This window comes from Pelodiscus sinensis, chromosome 1 (assembly GCF_052426305.1).
Source record: "Pelodiscus sinensis isolate ZL-2025 chromosome 1, ASM5242630v1, whole genome shotgun sequence".
Lineage (NCBI taxonomy): Eukaryota > Metazoa > Chordata > Testudines > Trionychidae > Pelodiscus > Pelodiscus sinensis.
In genome coordinates this window covers 188809572-188828916 of record NC_143052.1, presented here as the reverse complement: position 1 = coordinate 188828916, position 19345 = coordinate 188809572, and the positions used below count along the sequence as shown (strand labels likewise).

The window sequence follows — 19345 nt, the reverse complement described above, 5'->3', positions numbered from 1 at the left end:
CTTTCCCAAAAGCTGACTTGACTCTCAGAAGCAAATCTAAAACGAATGAAACCCCTGTTACTATTCAGAATGTAAGCTCTTCAGGACAGTGTTCATCATCTTATGTTTGTGCTGTTCCTAACACAATGGGGCATAGACCTCTACACTCTGACATATCACAAAAAACAATTGTCCCCATCGCCATCAGCTGTCAAAACTGACTACCAACTACTATGAATCTTTATGAAATTTCTTTAGGCTCAGGGCAGAAATGGAGCTATTTGATCCTGAATTATGATCCTCTAATAACCAGGCCACTAAAATCAATAATTCAGTAATCTGAGTTCTTCATGGAATTACTTGTAAATTCATTCCAATACACTGAAGTACATAGGAGATGGTTAGTGTCATCAGAATCTGCTCAGGAACTTCAACTTGGTGCTAGAGGAGGGGATGGAAAGATGTCCATCCCAAAGGGGAAAAAAAAAGGAACACATTAATATCCACTCCACAAGCGATATCCAGTCAAAAGAAAAAAGATAAACAGCATTCTTCTATTTATAGTGCTCATGATATAGAAGTTAGAAATGGGACCTTGGAATGGAAGGTCTTATTAATCCAAGAGAAGTGTATGGTTAAGTTGCAGATGAAGCTATATATAATAAATACAATGTATATAAATATAATCTTTGAGAATGTGTCATACTATGCCCCTGGGGCAGTGATATGGGATAGGATCTATGGATTAAAACATACAAAAAATATGGGTGCAAAACTATAGGACTGAGTCTTTTGGTTCTATTATGAGGAACATTGGTGTGCACTGACATGACCCAGTTCCCTCTCCGCTCACATCTAGACCACGTGGCCAGTGGAACAGGATGAGCAACTGAGGCTGGTAATTATATCCCATCTGTAGAACTGTAGGGAAAACTAAGGAGTATGGTATCCCTTGCACTCAACACCAAGACAGGTAGAAGGATCAGAAAGCACCCATTCCCACATCTTTGATTGTTATTGAAGTGTATTTGTAAGCAAGAAGGCACATTTCACAGAGTGATCACTCTATATATGACCTCTCAGTCTTCACCCTCACAGAAAACCTGCACTATTACTTTCAAAAGATAAACCTGATCATTTAAATTCATAACATTGCCAGGACTGAATAGAGACCCTGGATTTATGGCTTATTACAACTATCTGTAACCCACTAACACCATTTCTTTCCTTTCCTACCTGAGCCTTAGAGGAGAGCTAACAGGCCATTTCATATCTTCAGTGTTCCCTTGAAATGTGTGTTAAATTTATGCTAAACAATCTGTTCCATTCTGTATTTAGCTATAACTTTCAGAGCAAGGACTTGCTTCATGTACAGCCATACAGCTGCACCCCTGCAAATGTAGCACTGTAATGGTTTTCTTCCCCCACTAAATGACTATGCCAACTGGAGACCTTCTCCAGTTGGCATAGTTAGAGCCCTGTATACAAAATTAGTATCCACATCCACAGCTGTATCCTCCAAAATAAGCCATGAATATCCACATGGATATCTGCAAATCTGCAGGGTTCTAGATAATAAAATTTCTATCCCTATCCATATCCACTAAAATGAGCTGCAGATATCTCCAGCCATACCTGAGGATGTGGATACCCACGAATTTGCAGGGCTCTATAGTTAATCCACCTCCCCAAGGCACAGTGGTGGTATTGGTGAGAGAAGCTCCACACTCCTGAGTAACATAGTTATCCTGACATAGGTCAGTAGTGTAGAATTGGCCTAAGGTTTCCAGGTCTGAAGAAGAGCTTTGTGTAGCTTGACAGTTGGTCTCTCTCACTAACAGAATACATTTAAAAAACAACAAATACTATGACAGCACCTTAAAGACTAACAAAACACGTAGATGGTACCATGAGCTTTTGAGGGCACAGCTGAAGAAGTGGGTGGTGCCCACGAAAGCTCATAATACCATCTACATGTTTTGTTAGTCTTTAAGGTGCTACCAGACTATCTTTTGTTTTTTAAGTTTATCCTGTACATATTAACTCAGCCACCCCTTTGAAGCTTATTAAAAGAAGATAGTCCAATAAAAGATATTACCTCACCCACCTTGTCTCGCTCATTATTCTAACACCAGGGATAATATACAAAACAGTACACACTATACATTTCAGTCTCTACAACTTCTTTATAATATTCGTGGTAAATGTAAATTAGAGTTAGGATGGATAAAATACTGGTATAAGAATATAAGCAGAGATATAGAACAAAGTAAATTTTTTTCAAGAAACGTCACATTTCTCTCACCATGACTATGTCACCTGGTTGAATAGTGATTTCATCATGGCTTCTGGCTTCGAAGGGATACAATGCTCGATAATACACTATTTTTACATCCTCCTGAGCAGAAATAGTCAGTGGAGCTTTTTCTATATAAAGAGGAAAAAAATACATATTAAAAAACAAACAAAAAAAAAGTTTGTGAAACACTTTAGAAGAGAGGCAAAAAAACCAAAACCAAAACCAAAAAAACAAGGAGAGGCAAAGTATTAATTATCACAATGTCCCAGAGAGGCAGAGTAAGTACTATCCCCATTTTACATAAGGGGAAATAAGCAAACAAATAATTAAACTTACATTTTCTCTCTATTTTCTCCTTTAGCACCACCTATTTAAAATAATATGCTTTTAGCTTTTAGTAAACACATAGCTATTTATATAGAAAATACCTACATTTAAGACCATGTACAATTATTTTACAACTTTTCCTGTTTTGTTTTTAAGCACTGCACTGATGTAACGGATTAACTTGGTCAATAAGTTCCTGGTATAGATGGTCATTATCCATATAGTGACCTTTTACAGTCTCGTTACAACGTATCTAGCAAATACCTCAGGGCTGATGGATAACATCCTGTGTATTTATTATCCCTTACCTGGGTTTAAGTTTTTATTTCAAATAAATTGTTTTTTTAATTGTATATTAATAGCTAGATACATACTGCCTCTACCCTGGAAAAATCCCAAAACAGATGCTATAGACCAACATAATTATACACAGGGATGAAGGAAGTGGTTTTTGAAGTGCAATTTTGCCTTGAAAAGGTAAAACATGGCAACGTTATCATCCCATAATTTTGATATACAATAGTTTGCTGGAGACAAACACCATTTTACAGCTAAATTCTCTTCTTCAATCTGCATGGTGCATCTCATCCAGTCCCTTTCCACTTCTTATGTGACTATTAAATTCCACACTTGCAGGGACAGCAACAGTGCCCAGAAGAGATCTGTGATGCACAGTGGACAATATAAGCCATAAACCATTTAAACAAGATCAGCAACTTAGTCTGAATAAACATCCAACATCTGAAATCAGAAGACAGGACATAAGGAAGAGTGTTTTAGATTTCCTTTCTCTTCCATACCTGCACTTGACCACGGTGCCTGAATGGCCGGCTTGGCTGGCTCTTGATGTTGATGGAAAAGCTTATTCAGTTTATCTTGCATTTCCTGTTTGCCCTTATCCTCACTATCTTTCTTCTTGATTATTTCTTCCCTTTTTTGCTTTTCACCTTCCTGAAGTTTTTTTTGCCACTGGTTCTCTTCCTCCTGTTGCACTCGATCAAGCCACTGTTTATCCCTTTCCTGGTTTCGTCTGTCAATTACAATTTTTTTAAAGCAGGCAAAGTGACAAACATAACATTTAGTTTTCCTTGTGAATATGTGATTTATATTAGCTTACATGTTTTCCATCATCATTCATAGAACACTCATCCCACAGCATCTTATTACAGAAAAATTCCCAAGGACATAGTATTTTGCCAATAGAGCTCAGCATGTGACATAGGTCAATGCTAATGACTCTCTGCCAACTAAGATGACAAAAAGCTAAACTTAATAGAAATCAGAGAAATTGCCTAGAAAATATATTGCACCAGCACATTATAACAACTTGACAGGAATGACTGCTACTCAGTTTTTAATATAACCCTGTCAGCCATGCTTATGAGATCTTAGAATTTACAACCTGAATTTTGCAGAAGCATCTATAAGAGTTAAGCAGTGAAATGAGAGTAGCAAGGATTCCTGAATGGAAAAATAGTTCACTAATTTTGTGCTGGAGTTGTATGCAGGCAGAAAAAAAATAACCTTGGTCTTACAGACATCTTGAGAGATCTAGAACTGCTGGTGTTCACACTCTCAAATTGGGCTAAGATTTTTTTTAAAAAAATGTCGAGTCAGTTATTACTGTGAAGTTACTCATTTCTCATCAGTTGGTAGATTTAAATGGATATGTTAACATATAAACAACTCAACACAGCTACTATGAGAATCATGTTTCATATTCTCTATTTTGTGTTTTATTTGCAAATTCAACAATACATTATGCTTTATTTCTTGTAATTTTTGCACAGCTCTATTAATACAATCCACAAGCAATCATTCCGAGAATGACAAACTGTAGAAAAAAAATCACATCATTCATATGAAAATATAAACACCCTTGAAGTTTTGGAGCTTAAATTTAGGCATTTCAGGTTTTAAAATTACAACAATGAAAAGTAAGCCATTGTAGATCTACTCAGGAAATGTAAGGCTATATTTTTGTGTTTCAAAATACTCATACCTAAACCAGCCAAGCCAGCTGAACAAGCCTTTTGGATATGATAAATACTGCATTTCTGGAAGAGAGTTCTTTGCTAAAAGTGTAAAGTCCGACAATTCTCAGGGATTGTCCTGGAATTCTGAGGAATTAAAGATTAATTTTAAGTTCCTGTCATGTGATGAAATGTTCAGGAGTAAGTCCAACCACAACTGGCAACTGTATAAAAGAGGCGGCTGGCTCTGTGCCATTAAAACTGCATCTCTCTCAATACTCTTTTCCTTCACAGCACTAGGTAGTCTCAATGACAGAGCATTCAAAATGATTATTTCTTTAAATCAGCATGACAGCTTTCCTCCCCCCCGCCCCCAAATTGCCAAAAATGCATTTTATTTAAACTAGGTTATTGATCAGAAAAAGAAGTTACTCACCTCATGCAGTAATGACAGTTCTTCAAGATGGCTGGTGTTGGGTCTGTCCTGCACTGCAGATTGGAGACTTTTCCTAACTGTGTCTAGTCGGGCTGCACATGCACAATAGCAGCATGGGCTATTCCTGCCTTTGGAGTTCACGCATGAGTCTCAACTCCCTACAGTTTCTTTGTGAACGCCCTCTTATTTGAGCTGGTGAGCCAAAGAAGAGCGGAGGAGGGTGGGTAGTGGAGCACCCACTAGGACACACAACTTGAAGAACTGTCGTTACTGCACGAGTAGCTTCCTTTTCTTCTTCGAGTGATGTCGCTGTGGGTGCTCCACTGCTGCTGACTATACAGCAGTATCCATGCAATTGGTAGGTGGGCTTCAGTTAGGTGCCATGCCTGAGAGAGGACTACATTGGCTACCATAGTACCTGTGTCAGCCTGTGTGGAAACTGCATAGTGTCTCACGAACGTATGATTAGAGGACCAGGTACCGGTATGGCATACTTCTTGGAGAGAGACTCCTTTCAGAAAAGCTGTTGATGTCACCAGCGCCCTAGTAGAATGTGCCTTGGGAGGTGGAGGGAGAGGTCTGCCCTAGAATAAATAGCACTGGATGAGGCAGAATGTTATCAGTTTGGAGATAGGTTGGGAGGAGAGTGGCATTTCCTCGGAACATTTAGCCAACAAAATTAACAGTGTCTGTGATTTACAGAAAGACTGTGTCCAGTCTATATAGAATGCAGTCACTCATTAAACATCCAAGCGTATGTAGCATAGCCTCCTCTCGGGAGGCATGAGGCTTTGGGAAAAAGGTAGGAAGGACTATAGGTTCACTGATGTGGAAATCAATGACTTTAGGTAGGATGGAAGGGTGGGGCTGAAGGACAACCTTGCGTTTGTGAAATATCGTGCAGGGTGGTGATGCTGTGAGAGCAGTGATTTCACTAACCCTTCTTGCAGATGCAATTGCTGTTAAAAATTCCATTTTTAATGTAATGTCAGAAGGGCAAGCGGGGATTTGGCCATGGGCTCGAAAGGTGGTCTTGTGAGCACATGAAGGACCAATTATAAGTCCTATGTGGGTGTATAGGTCTACATGGCAGGTTGAGGTTCTATAGCACCTTCAAAAATCTCTTGGAAATAGGATGTGGAAATACAGAGAAGCCATTTATCGGAGGGTGAAAAGCCACAATCATGGCAAGGTGTACTCTGAGTGATGAAACTGACAGGTCTAGCTGTTTCAGGAACATAATGTAATCCAGGATCGAGTGGAGCAGAGCAGTAGACGGTTGGACATGATTACCCAGGCAGCATGTGGCAAAACATTTCCACGTATAAAGGTAAGTACTGCACCTACTTTGATTTCTATTGTGAAGTAATACACTCTACTTGTTGTGAACACATCTGCTCCATCCCAGAGAATCAGAGATACCTGGCAATCAGGTGTATTGTTTGCAGTTGGGCATGGAGAAGAGTGTGTCTGTTCTGAGATAAGAGGACTGGACGGTTCAGAAGTGGGTAGGGAAGTTGAAGAGACATTTGACAAAGGTAGGGAATCCAGGTCTGTCTGGGCTATGCTGGGGCTATGAGAATTACTTGGGCCTCATCCGATTTATCTTCCGGAGGACTCGGGATGAGTAGGATAGAAGGGAATGCGTAGACCAGGTGAGTATTCCATGGAAAAAGCAGAGCATCCCCTAGCAATCTGGGACCTATGCCTCCTCTTGAGCAATATTGGGGACACTTGGTATTCTGGCTCACTGCAATATGGCCAGCCCCATCAGTGGAATAGATGGTGTGTAATCTGCATATGCAACTCCCACTCATGGTATGTTTCAAAGTGGCGGCTGAGAGTATCGGCCATAGTATTCTTGCATCCAGGTAGTTAAGAAGCAATGATGGTAATCTTGTGGTGGTAATCTTATACCTGTTCCAAAGATGTATCGCCTCCACGGCAATTGATATAAAACATTGTAGTTATGTTGTCAGTGAGACTACGTGCCGTCGAGCCCTTGATATATTGAAGGAAGTGTTTGCATGCATTGTGAACAGCTCAGAGTTCTAGAAGATAAATCGGATATGGAGTCCAGACTCACTGAACCACTTTTCCAGGGCAAAGTATTGTTGAAAATGAGCTCCCCAACCAAGGAGCAAAGCGTCTATAATGACCTGTTTGGATGGCTGTGTCTGATGGAATGGGACACTGCCGAGAATATTTCAATGTTTGGTCCACCATCATAGTTAGGCAAGGACCTCCGGGGAACTGAAAGGTGCTTGCGCACCTGGAGTTTGGAAGGAGTATACACCGAGGTGAACCAGTGCTGAAGGCAGCAAAAGTGCTGATTGGCATAAGGAATGACATATGTCATGGCTGACATGTGTCCCATAAATCGGAGACAAGTCAGTATGGGAACAGTGGGTTATGATTGAAATCAAGCTTTTTAAGGATGCAAAATGCTGATTTGGGAGGTATTTGCATGCTGTCTTAGAATCCAGGTGAGCCCCTATGAACTCCAAAGACTGGGTGGGGCAGAGGATGGATTTCTGTTCACTGATGATGAATCCAAGGGACTCGAAAAACATCTTGGTAAAGAGAAGCATATCTCTTGTGGCTTGTTGAGAGGAGCCTTGACTAAGGCAGTCATTTAAGTAAGGGAAGACTGTGATGCCCTTGTGGCATAAATGTGCTGCAGCAACTGCCAACTTCTTGGGAAAAAAAAAAAAAACTCTAGGGGTGGAAGAGAGTCTGAAAGGAAGAACTCTGTATTGGAAGCAATCTGAAGCAACTGTAAAACAGAGGAAGCATCTGTGTACTGGGTGAATGGTTATATGAAAACACGCGTCTAGGAGGACGAGGGCTGCAAACCTGTCTCCTTTGTCCAGTGCCGGGATATTTGTTGTGAGTGTGATCATCTTGAACCATTGTTTGCGGAGGTATTTGTTTCATTGATGTAGGTCAAGGATGGGTCTCCAACCACCTGTTCTTTTTTCCAATCAGGAATTAATCTGACTAAAATCCCCTTCCCTGATATTTTGTGGGACCTTTTCTATAGCTCCTATGCTTAGTAGGTGTTGGACCTCTTGACGGAGTAGTGCTTCACGAGAGGGGTCCCTGAAGAGGTTCTGGGAAAGGTGGAGAGGTTGGAGGACTGACATCAGGGGAATGGAATATCCATACCTGATGATCTCCAAAACCCAAAAGACTGGGGTAATTGCTGCCCACTGGCTGTAAAGGGGGTGTAAATGATGATGGAATGTGCTGTACTCGAGTGGCACTGGTGTAGAGGAGAGGTAGAGGAGAGGTTGAGCAGGCCTTCGACCAAAGCCTTGAACTTAATGTTTAGAGGCCTCTGAGTCAGATGAGCAAGTGTTAGGGGCTCTCCAGTGTTGGTTCCTTGATCTGGAATGACCATGGTCAAATGGGTCTTTGTTGCTGTCTGCCAAACGAGAAATCTTCCTGTTTCTGGTAGGGCAAGTAATACCTCTTATGGAAGGGGGTGTGTACATCCCTAAGGTGCAGATGGTGGTCTGTGAGACTTTGCTGGAATGGAAAATGCCATCTGTCTTCACAGCAAAGAGTTTGTCCTGGTCAAATGGTAAACCCTCAACTGTTGTTTGGAGGTCCTTGAGGACACCAGCTGCTTGCAGCCATGAGTGTCTCATTACTGTGGATGTTGCTGTTGCTCTCGTCGTTGTGTCGGCAGAATTGAGCATCATTGGTAGTGCTGTGCAGGATGTAGCGTACCCCTCTTGGATGATAGATTTGAGTATGGGTCTCATGTCATCTGGAAATGTTGCATCAGTTCTGTTAGCTCTGCATAATTGTCAAAGTCGTGATGAGCTAAGAGCGCCGTATAATATGCTCTACCAAGTTGAAGAGTCAAGGAGGTATACTTTTTTCTTCTGAATCAATCCAGATGTTTATGTTCTTTATCCTGACTATTGGATTTATATTGAGGGTTCTTAGATCTTTGGTTTGCTGCGTCAATTGCTAAGGAGTTGGGCTGAAGGTGTAAAAATAAGAAGTCCATGCTCTTCGAGGGGACGAAGTATTTTCTATCAGCCCTTTTTATTAGTCAGGGGCGAAGAGGGGGGGGAGGAAGCATGTGGCTGGTGTGTGCCATACTTCATCTGCTGCTTTCAAGATTGCTTCATCTAAAGGAAGCGCAATTTTCGATTTTACAGAAGGTTGCAGATTCTTTAAGAGTTTGTGCTGTTTTTCTTGCACTTCTGACAACACAACCTCCTAGCTGGTAGCAACTACTTTGAGTAAGTCCTGAAATTGTTTCACGTCATCAGCTGGTGAAGAGTTGTCAGGGATAACCACCTCATCCAGTGATGACAACAATTTGTCAGTAGGCAACATCAGGTTGTTGGATGTCTGCATTATCGGTAATCAGTCCTTCTTCCATCTTGCTCTCATCTTGCTTCCATCTTGAGATCTTCTGTGGGAGGCAGTGAAGGGAGTAGATGAGCAGGTAGTAAGGATCTTTGAGCCGGTGTAGGAGGTGCCATTGACCAGTATCGTGGGGGAGCCCAGTGACAGCATTGGGACCTGCAGGGTTGATATTGAGGATGGTCAGATCAATCTGGATACCACAGGGGATAGTGAGAATACCATGGTTGATGTGTCTCATAAGATGTGTGGGTTCTTGCTGGGCAGGAGTGTTGAGAGAAAAATCACACTCCTGTGATCATCGTAGTAGTCACTATAATGCAGGTGATCATGGTGGAGAAGAGCCAGTTTTTTCCCCTCATTTTGTAGAGCTGCCAACATACTGATGATGCTCAGTAAATAACCAAGTTTAGATTAAATTCTTAGGAACAGAATTTTACTTGTTTGAGAAACACTGGGAACACATATGGCTCTACATAGATTTATTTTACTTAACATAAACTAAAACTGTTACCTTTGGGTTTCTTTTTGCTTTTCCAATTCTATCATCTTCCTCTCTTGCTCCTTCTGTTTCAGCCTTTCAGCTTCTAAGGTCTTTTGCTTCTGAAGCTGCTGCTTGTTATGTATCTCTCTCAGCTCCTATTGCAACCAAAAATATATTGCATGTAACCATGTAGTACATAATATAACAACAAATAGCTTTACATTTCTCACCGTAAAGGACCCAGAACCTTCTTATATATTACCCAATATTTTGAAAATCGAATAACTGGCAACAGGTCAGACATTTTTACACGTTGTCATGATTTAGCCCAGACACAGAAAATGCTGACTTTTTTGGTCCACGCCATAGATTATTTAGTCTACCTTCCTTGCTACAAGTAATTGAATTTTTCATTCTGTCACAAACCTTGTTGAAATAAAGTTAAATAAATGAGGTTGAAAACCATGACATTTTGTCTGATATGTAGGGCCACAAATTTGTACAATGCTATATTAAAATGATCGTTATATATATAATTTTAGAGTGCATCCATCAGTCCACGTGTCTGTTTGTCCGTTTATTCAAGAACTCCTCCTAAACCGTAAGAGCTAGGACCATCAAATTTTATATGCAGCTTCCTCTTGTCATAACTTAAACCAAGGTCAGGGTTTAGCTGTGCCTGGAAGCAGGAAGTGCCATGAATGTGACTGTTTTCCGTAACATGGAAAGGGAGGGGGGAGTGAGTGGAGAGATATGAAAAGGAGGGCCAGAGAAGAGGGACATGATACTGTGAATGGCCACTGGGGGCAGCTGCAGTACAAAGAGAATGGCCGGCAGGGCTGGGGTTCCGCCATCTTGCCTGCCTCCAGACTGGGTAAGGAGCCCCCTTATCCCAGAGCCCATTCCCTTCCCCAGGCAGAGCCTGCAGGACATGGTGGGGGGAGACCTGCTAAAGGAGAGGGAAGCCCCCAGAGCATGGCCCCTCCCCAGACAGCTTGCAAGTCTCGGAGGGGCTATTGGAGGGTGGGACCAGCTTGCAGAGTGCTGCTCCACCAACAGGCTACGGGGTGACCACTGCCCCAAGCAAGGTCCCCCTGGAGTAGCTGCAGGCTAGGGGGAGGCAGTTGTAGGTTAGGCTCTCCCAGACAGGCTGCAGTCTGGGGGAGGGGCAGCTTGAGGCCAGGGCTGGCCCACAAAGTCCCAACCCTCAGCTGACAAGCACGCAGACACTGATCCCCCATCCAATGAGCTGCTGTGCTCAGGGGAGCGCAATTCCAGTCCCTTGGGAGGAGCCACTGGTCAGGGAGTCCTGCCATGTCCCACTGGAAAGAGCTGCCACTGGAGCAGTGCCACCCTCAATGTCACAGGTGGCTCAGTAAGCCCTTCTCCAAATCCCAGCCTCCTGTCCTGAGCCCCCTGCCCAGAGTCCTGCACCTCCCACCTGCCTTGACTTCTGCACCCACACCTCCTTCCCTCTGCCCTGAGGCCATCAACCTCTGCCTTGAGCCCCCCCCCCCCCCACACCTTCCAATCCTCTGCCCTAAGCTGCCTCTTATGCCTGAACCGTCACTCCAGCCTTCATTTTCACAAAACACAAACATTGAAATAAAGCATGTACATTTTTCATTTATTTTAATAAACAAACATCATGCTGGATACATCAGCTTGTTAAATATACAGATAACTTGTTTCCTTCATTCATAAGATGACAGCAATCAATATACTGTATCAGCAAGAACACATCTTCACAAAAGACTGAAATTTCTGCTCAAGCTTTTAATATTTCCAAAATATCTGGCATTTATCTAAAGTATGGCTCATAGAGCTTTCCATTTACTCTCCCTCCACTTTTAGTCACATTCCCAAAAGGTTAGAGTTAAAGACTGACTTGTTTCTTAAATACTGCTGTAAATAAAGGCTGTTCTTCATAAATAATCTCTCTATTGATAGTGGCTTAATTTTTATTAAGTGGTTAGCAGCAGCTTTGTTGTATACATTGGTCAGGTTTCTTAACTATTTATGACAATATTTTCAAAGTTAACTCCTGAATTGTTTTTACAAATACTTTTCTACTTTGATTCAGTTTGAAATTAATAGATACTGCTATGTGAACTGTTGAAGCATTTACAAGATTATTCTCTCTCCAGAAAAGGGAATACTCCAGCAATGTCTTCAGAGCTCTATTCAGGTACTAAAGCAGATGGGCTTGGCAGAATTCAATTTTTATTTTTAATTTTAAATTATTTTGACTGATAATCATTTACACCCCAGTCAGTATTAACTGGTTAACCAGTAAGCATCACCCTTACTGGTAAGCATCACCTGATTAGTTAGTTGGCAGGTGCCCAGCCTGGCTCCCACCCCCATTTAAGCAGTTAACCAGTTAAACATAACATTTTACCAGTTAACTGATCAAGTGGGATTTTATGGCCCTAATATTGACATTTATTTTTTAAGATTTATTAAATCTGTAATCAACCTACATTTTCCCTACTGAAGGAAATTATGAAGAGTTTAGATATTTCTGTCTCTTCCCTTGAAAATTAGTCTCATATCTTTAAATAACCACTTCTAGTTTATGAATAAAAATCTATCTTCAAGTATATAAAAATAACCATAAATGGCAGGAAATTTTCATGTCTTAATGAAACATTAAAACTATGCTACGTTAGTACAGAGTAAAAGTGAACGGTTTTGGCAAAACATTATTATTATTTAGAAAAAGAGTGGGACAAAACTCAATTTTGGTTCGCTGAAACTTTTGACACTTCAAAAGTTTCCTACAACATGTAGATTCCATATAATTTTCAATATAAAAACAGACACTGGATTTTTTTTAAATGAAATATGCCCCACAAGACTGAAGTTGCAAAATGAAATTGATATGATTGTTGTCAGTTTCAATGCCGTCCACCACTGAGCAACAGTGAAAGTGAGGAGAATCCTATCAATTTTAGTCAGCTGCTTTTAAGACTTCCTGGGTAGCTGCCTCATCAGGTTGCAAGAGACAGGGCAGCCCCAGGAGTCCACTGTCCCAGGAACCTAAAAGATCTCAGAGTGCATTGAGGCTAGGGAGTCATCTTGTGGGACTGTTCCAGACCTACATCCCCCCTGAAAGCCTGGGCTCCCCAGCAGCCAAACAAGAGATGGCTGGAGACAAGGCATGTTTCCTTCTGAACCATGCCTGCAGTTCACTGAAAGATTGCCAAATCTCCTACATTTCTGTGAAACATTCCAGACTCAATGCATTAGCAATTTCTGACAAAATGCTTTAGTTGGAAAATTCTCAACCAGCTCTACATAGAAAGTCACACAAACTTAAAGGCTAACAGAAACCTCAGATACGCATTTGAGAACACACAACAGGTTTGGTTCTAAAGTAACTAAGGCATTTGGGAAATTTTTCAAGTTCTGCACATGCACACATGGTTAGAAGCACTTGTGCACAGCACAATTTTGTGGGGAAGGAGTGTGTGAAGTGATTTGAAAGGCGAAGCATAATGCCAATATTCATCACAACTCGTGGGATCTCTAACAGTTGGCAGCACATGACAGAGAACGATGAGTGAGACACAAGGAGAGCCAGGGACCTTGCATAGTTTTAGAGGTAGAGAGCACTTGAAGCTTGAGGTAGTGCCTGACCTTGCTGAACTAGCTCACCTATTTAATTCTGCACTTTACAGTATTTTGCAGTGTTAAGGATTCTCCCTTTGTTTCAAACTAACTTATTTTGTGTAACCATAGAGAAAGTTCTCTTTATGCCCACACACAATTTCTACCGGCATCAAGCTATTATGAATGCAGAAAGTCAAATTATATTCAACATAATCCACAAACATCAGCAGTAATGGAGTTTATAAACATTTATCACGTGGGAAATACAAATTTCAGAGGTCAGCCATGAATAAGAACAGTCATCTGCTTTGTAAATTCATGCATTTGTAAGGTCAATAAAACCACCAGACCCTCCATTATAACTATGCCAATCCAATGAATATGTAATTTTATTCTGCTCCATTCTATTTAGATTTTTTAAAACCATTGGTCTAGTAGTTTTTTCAGGTGATCAACTTGCTGCTGCTGTCATCTCAAGTGTGGATAGGTAGACTGTGGCATGCTCAGTTTAGATATGTATGGGAACTGCTTTCAAGAACTTCTTTGATGCATCTCTTCCTCCTCCATCTTCTTTTTTCTGCTCAGCCCCCTCTTCCCTCACTTACACTTGTTTGGTAACTGGCTCATTTTCCAAGTTGCAATTTAAATCCTGGCTTAGCTAACATTTCTACTGCTACTGAAAAGAGGAGTTAAAAGTTACAGTGGTAGCTTTGAAGATAATCTGTTACAAGTTACAATAATTTTAATTAGCTATTAAGAACATAGCAGCATTTTAAGTGCCCCTTTTCCTCATCCTCACTTAATTTGTTTATTCTAACAATTCTTTCTTTGATCTTAAATAGTTAAAAACAACACTAAATCGTTAAATCTAGAAATGGAACTAAAAATCCTGGAGCATAGCAGCAGTCAAACTTTTAAAAACTCAAACAAATACATTAAAGATGAAGCCCAACTATTTGTGATAAGGGTAATTTACTTTTAAACAGGCCATTTTAAAACTGAATGAGAACCATTAACCATCAACTACCCTAATTTTGAGAGTGTTTCTACTTCTTTTAAAAAGTTCATCAAGTTACAAATTCCAAAAAGGAGTACAAACTGACTTTGCAAGAGCTCTTTGCACTGAACGCCCATTCACTTCATTTGAGGTTCTGATTGCATGAAAACGGCAGAATACCAAAGAATCTCCAAGTTATGAACACCTAAGGAACAGAGGTTGTTTGTACTTCTGAAACAACCATAACTCTGAATAAAACGTTATGGTTGCTTTTTCAAGTTCACCACTGAACATCGACTTTATACAGCTTTGAAACTTTCCTCTACAGAAGAAAAATGCTGGTTTTAACCCTCTTAATTAAAACAGGAGTACAGGCAGTCCCCGGGTTATGTACAAGATAGGGACTGTAGGTTTGTTCTTAAATTGAATTTGTATGTAAATCGGAACTGGTACATATTGTAGGGGAAACTCTAGCCAAACATTTCTCCACAGCTCAGTTTTATTCTCCCATACCTCACTTCCCTCAGTCCTTTATTTTCAAGCTGAGGTGTCTGCTGAGAAAAGCCATTCTGCGTCTCCCTGGTCTGCTGGGTGGGGCGCCAGCTTCGCGTCTCCCTGGTCTGCTAGGGGGAAAAGCAGCTAGTGCGGGGTTGCCTCACCCCGTTTGTAAGTAGGGATCCGATGTAAGTCGGATCCATGTAACCCGGGGACTGCCTGTATAGTTTCCTTACCTTGTAATATCTTTTATTAGTAGTTTGTTTAACATGGCACTATACGGTCTGCTTTTTTTTGTCTCTGCTGTAGCCTGATTGCACACTTCCAGGCCCATATTAAGCATGTGGGTGGCTGGTCCGTTCATAACTCTATTGTTCATAATTCTGAGGTTCTACTGTACTTTGTATTTTACATATGTAGGCTTACCATACAACTATAGATGTTAGCACATAAACATTGAAACAATTAACTGATATGCCTAGGGTTATCAGTTAATCCAAATGACTACACACAATGCTACCTCTTGCTGCCTCTGATAGAGAGGCAGCAAGTAGGGCACGGAGGTAGAAGCCGGTGCCCGTTGGGAGCCAGCTTTTAATCTGGTTCCTGTGGAGTCACCTGCCCCTTCCCCCGCTGGTGCTCAGCGGAAACCAGCCTAAAAGCCACTTCCCCACAAGCACCGGATCTCGCGAATCCGCTTGCTGTCTTCCCTCCCCCCATACTGCTACCTCTATCATACACAGCAATGTGGGGAAGGTAGGCAGGAGCGGATACCCACGGGGGCACTATACGTGTGCTGGTTCTGTGGAGCCACTTGCTCCCACCCCCCACTGCTACCTCCCCCAGAGGTAGCGTGGGGAGGGAAGGAGGATGGAAGACTGCTTAAAAGCTGGCTCCCCTCAAGCACTGGCTTCACAGAGCCAACTGCCCTCCCCCCACTCCCACCATGCTGTTACCTGTCTATGAGAGCAGCAGTGCAGGGGCAAGGGCTGTTGCCACAAAGCAGCCTTTGTCCACAGTGGCCAGGGACAGAGTGGGGCCAGGAGCACACTGGCTGCTGGCCCTGGCCTGTATTTTAATAACCATTAAAAATTGTTGTGGTGACTACATGATTACTGAAAAATATGGTATCTAACATCCCTACCTACAACTACGTTTATTTTATAACAACTGAGCACATTTTGTAACAACACTGAAAACCATTGCCGTCTCTGTCTGCTAAGACCAAAGTTGGGAGATTTCAGTACAAGAATAAGGTCTCCTTTCCAGTTTAAAAGTCTCAGAGGGGGTAGCCATGTTAGTCTGTAACTTTAAAAACAATAGTTCTATGGCATCTTAAAGACTAACAAAAAAACACATATGTATATTAGTATTATGAGCTTTTGTGGGCAAAACCCACTTCTTCAGATGAGATTATCTTGGGTTTTGATCCCACCTGCTCCCACTGCTGCTGCCTCTGAGGGAAGCTCCACAGGAACCGGTACACGTGAGGTGCTGGCTTAAAAACCAGTTCCCCACAGGCACCAGATCCCGCCTTCCACCTCCCTTGCTGCATCTGGTTATATGTAGTCATTTGGATTAACTGATAAGCCCAGGTTTATTAGTTAATGGTTTAAACATTTATACGTTAACATCCTTACTTCAAATCTGATCTGAAAGTAACAAATGGGCACTACGACAGTGGTTCTCAACTGGGGGTAAGCGTATCTGTGGGAGTACATCTTCCAGAAGGTACTCAACTCATCTAGATCTACATTTCTCAAACTGGGGGTTGCAGCTCCCAGGGGAGGAGGTAGAGGAGCATGCCAGGGAATAAGCCACAAGAGTCCTCAAGTCAAGGAACAAACAATTACTTTGGAGAATACAAGGAGGCAACTGGATATTCCTTTTTCCTGCACTTGGAAGTAATAAAAGCAGTGTGATGACATTATCGAAAATGGGACTCCAAACAGCCCTTGGTTGGAAATGCTTCAAAGACTGCTTTTAGACTGCCTGTTAAAATTAAGTGAAGTCTCTAGAAGCCATGTATTTGTTTTGCTTTTATATGTAACCTGTTTTAATTATCCTCCCTCTCTCACACCATCTCCTTTGATAATAAACTTACGATTATTTTCACTATAAAAGTAGATCAGTGCTGTGATGTTATATGGGGGCTGATCCTCAGTTGAATCAAAGAAGCTGGTGCATACACCATCCCGCTGGTGCGAACGAACCTGGTATTTCTGAGAATAGCTAGTGACAGGGTCTAGATATCACAGGGGAATGCAAAAGGAGCTTGGTGACTGGGATGCAGCTATCATTAACTTGATTGACTTTGTTAAGCAAAGCAAGTTCTGGAATTGCCCTGAGGAGACTGTGTGGCTTACAGATTGGTGTAGTCAGGGAGCCGATACTCAGTTAAGCACCAGCAGGTTTGTGTCTCATAGAATCATAGAGCTGAAAGAGACCTCAGGAGGTCAAGTCCAGCCCCCTGCCTAAGGCAGGACCAATCCCAACTCTCACTGTAGGTAGGGGAAGGTTAACAAGGCAACTCAGTCCTGGACACCTTGAGGAGGTGCCACAACTATATACAGTAAAACTCCAGTGGTCTGGCACCCACAATAGTCTGGCACCCCCAATAGTCTGGCACCAACTGGAAACCGGAAGTGTTCTGGCCAGCCGGACAATTGGAGCTGCTCTGCCCCCGGCTTCCCCAACTCTGACGCTGGTCAGTTTCAGCAGCGCTGGACTTGGGGAAGCCTGGGGCAGAGCAGCTACGGTGCTCTGCCCCCTCCTCCCCCCCCCCCGGCTTCCCCAAGTCCGCCACTACTGAAACTGACCAGCGGCAGACTTGGGGAAGCCGGGGGCAGAGCAGCTGGAGTGCTGCCGATGCTGCGCAGTTCCCTGCCAATCCCCCCTCCCGCCCCCAGGCCTCTCATAGACCCCTTCCGGTACTCCGGCATATCCAATAATCCGGCACTCTCTGGGTTCCAAAGGTGCCAGATTGGAAGTATACTGTATTATGTTGTTAAAGATAGGAGCAGTAATCTTAAACATCAGGTCTTCCAATAAGACTTGACCTACGGTCTTCAATAACAAAAAGGCACACAATACTTTTGTTAAATTATTCAGTTGATCTTGTATTTCAAAACACAGTGTTGTAGCAACTAATGACAATCAGACAATTAGCATGGTGCCCTTTTCAAGAATAAAGTGGATTAAAAATCCAATTCATCAACATTATTTTAGGATATAGTCATACAAAACATATATAATTCATATGTGTATCCACATTAACTTAATATAAATGACAATTGTCTTAATGAGATCTAATTTCAAACCAGAATCAGCTATAAAAACCTTCATTTGTTACAAATATATAAATCAAAAAGGAGATGTTCAATGTATTTCTTACAATATATAATATTAGTTATATGTTATCTGGGGTGCTGGTTTTTTTTAAAAAAATATCAGATACAGTGAGTTAAGTTCATTCTCATTTTCTTTTTTTTTTTTTAAAATAACTGTCAAGAAATAGTCAAACATATCTTTGAAGGGATGCTCTTCATTTTTCTAGCTGTTGCTATCTCCACTTTTACTATGTGATTATATAAACCACAGTCTCAACAAATGACTAATTAATCTATGAACTGACTAAACAGTAAAAGTGAACGTATGAAGAGCAACTACAGTCAGAAACAAGTGTGAGTTTGAGCTGGCAGAAAAATTCTGCCTAGAAGTTAGTCAAGTCACTTTTCAGTAGGTTTAAAATAAAGGGTACGTAAACTGTACAGAAGTAGCAATCCCACCATATTCCAAGAACCTCTGTTTCTAGAGGGGGAGGATAGAAGGTGGCAGTTTTTTCAAGTGTAACCATAGATCTTGGATCATATCATTTGAACTTATTCCTAAATAGGTTCAGATTTAATCTGGAACCTCTTGTTCAGAGTATACAGTAATGCCAATTTATCAAAATTTTATTTTCTTAAAAGGAAAAGAGTACAATATATTTCAGAATGCAGTCGCTTTGTATAATAGTCTTAACATCAACATTTTGAATGAATCATATTTTAGTAAAATGTTTCTGCCCATGATCAAATTAACAACTGATCAACCAAACAATCAGAAAAAAGGATCAACATAGATTACCTTTAATTGATTATTGAAAGTATCAATTTCCTGTAGTTTAGATCTGGTTTCTTTTTCTACTTCATCCAATTGGTCTCGAAGCTGCTGGCGTACTAATTCCTTGGCTTCTAAGGCTCTTTTGATAGTAAGAAGAGAATCCCCTGTTTTTAAACATATTGTCAAAATGAGATATTTTCTTACACTGAGATCTTTAGGTCACCCAACTATTCCATTTCTCAACTTTCTC

The 19345-nt window shown here is 41.4% G+C and overlaps 1 protein-coding gene across 5 annotated transcripts in view; it reads right to left on the bottom strand.

The window, feature by feature from the left end:
* ITSN1 (intersectin 1) overlaps positions 1-19345 on the bottom strand; it is a 190614-nt gene that overhangs the window by 65240 nt on the left and 106029 nt on the right. For all 5 annotated transcript variants that reach the window (XM_075911169.2, XM_075911141.2, XM_075911179.2 and 2 more), the window contains 4 exons: positions 19120-19259; positions 9915-10039; positions 3406-3635; positions 2285-2406 (listed from right to left, as the gene is read on the bottom strand). In XM_075911169.2, coding sequence (XP_075767284.1) covers positions 2285-2406; positions 3406-3635; positions 9915-10039; positions 19120-19259 — 617 coding nt within the window. The remainder of the gene's footprint in view (positions 1-2284; positions 2407-3405; positions 3636-9914; positions 10040-19119; positions 19260-19345) is intronic.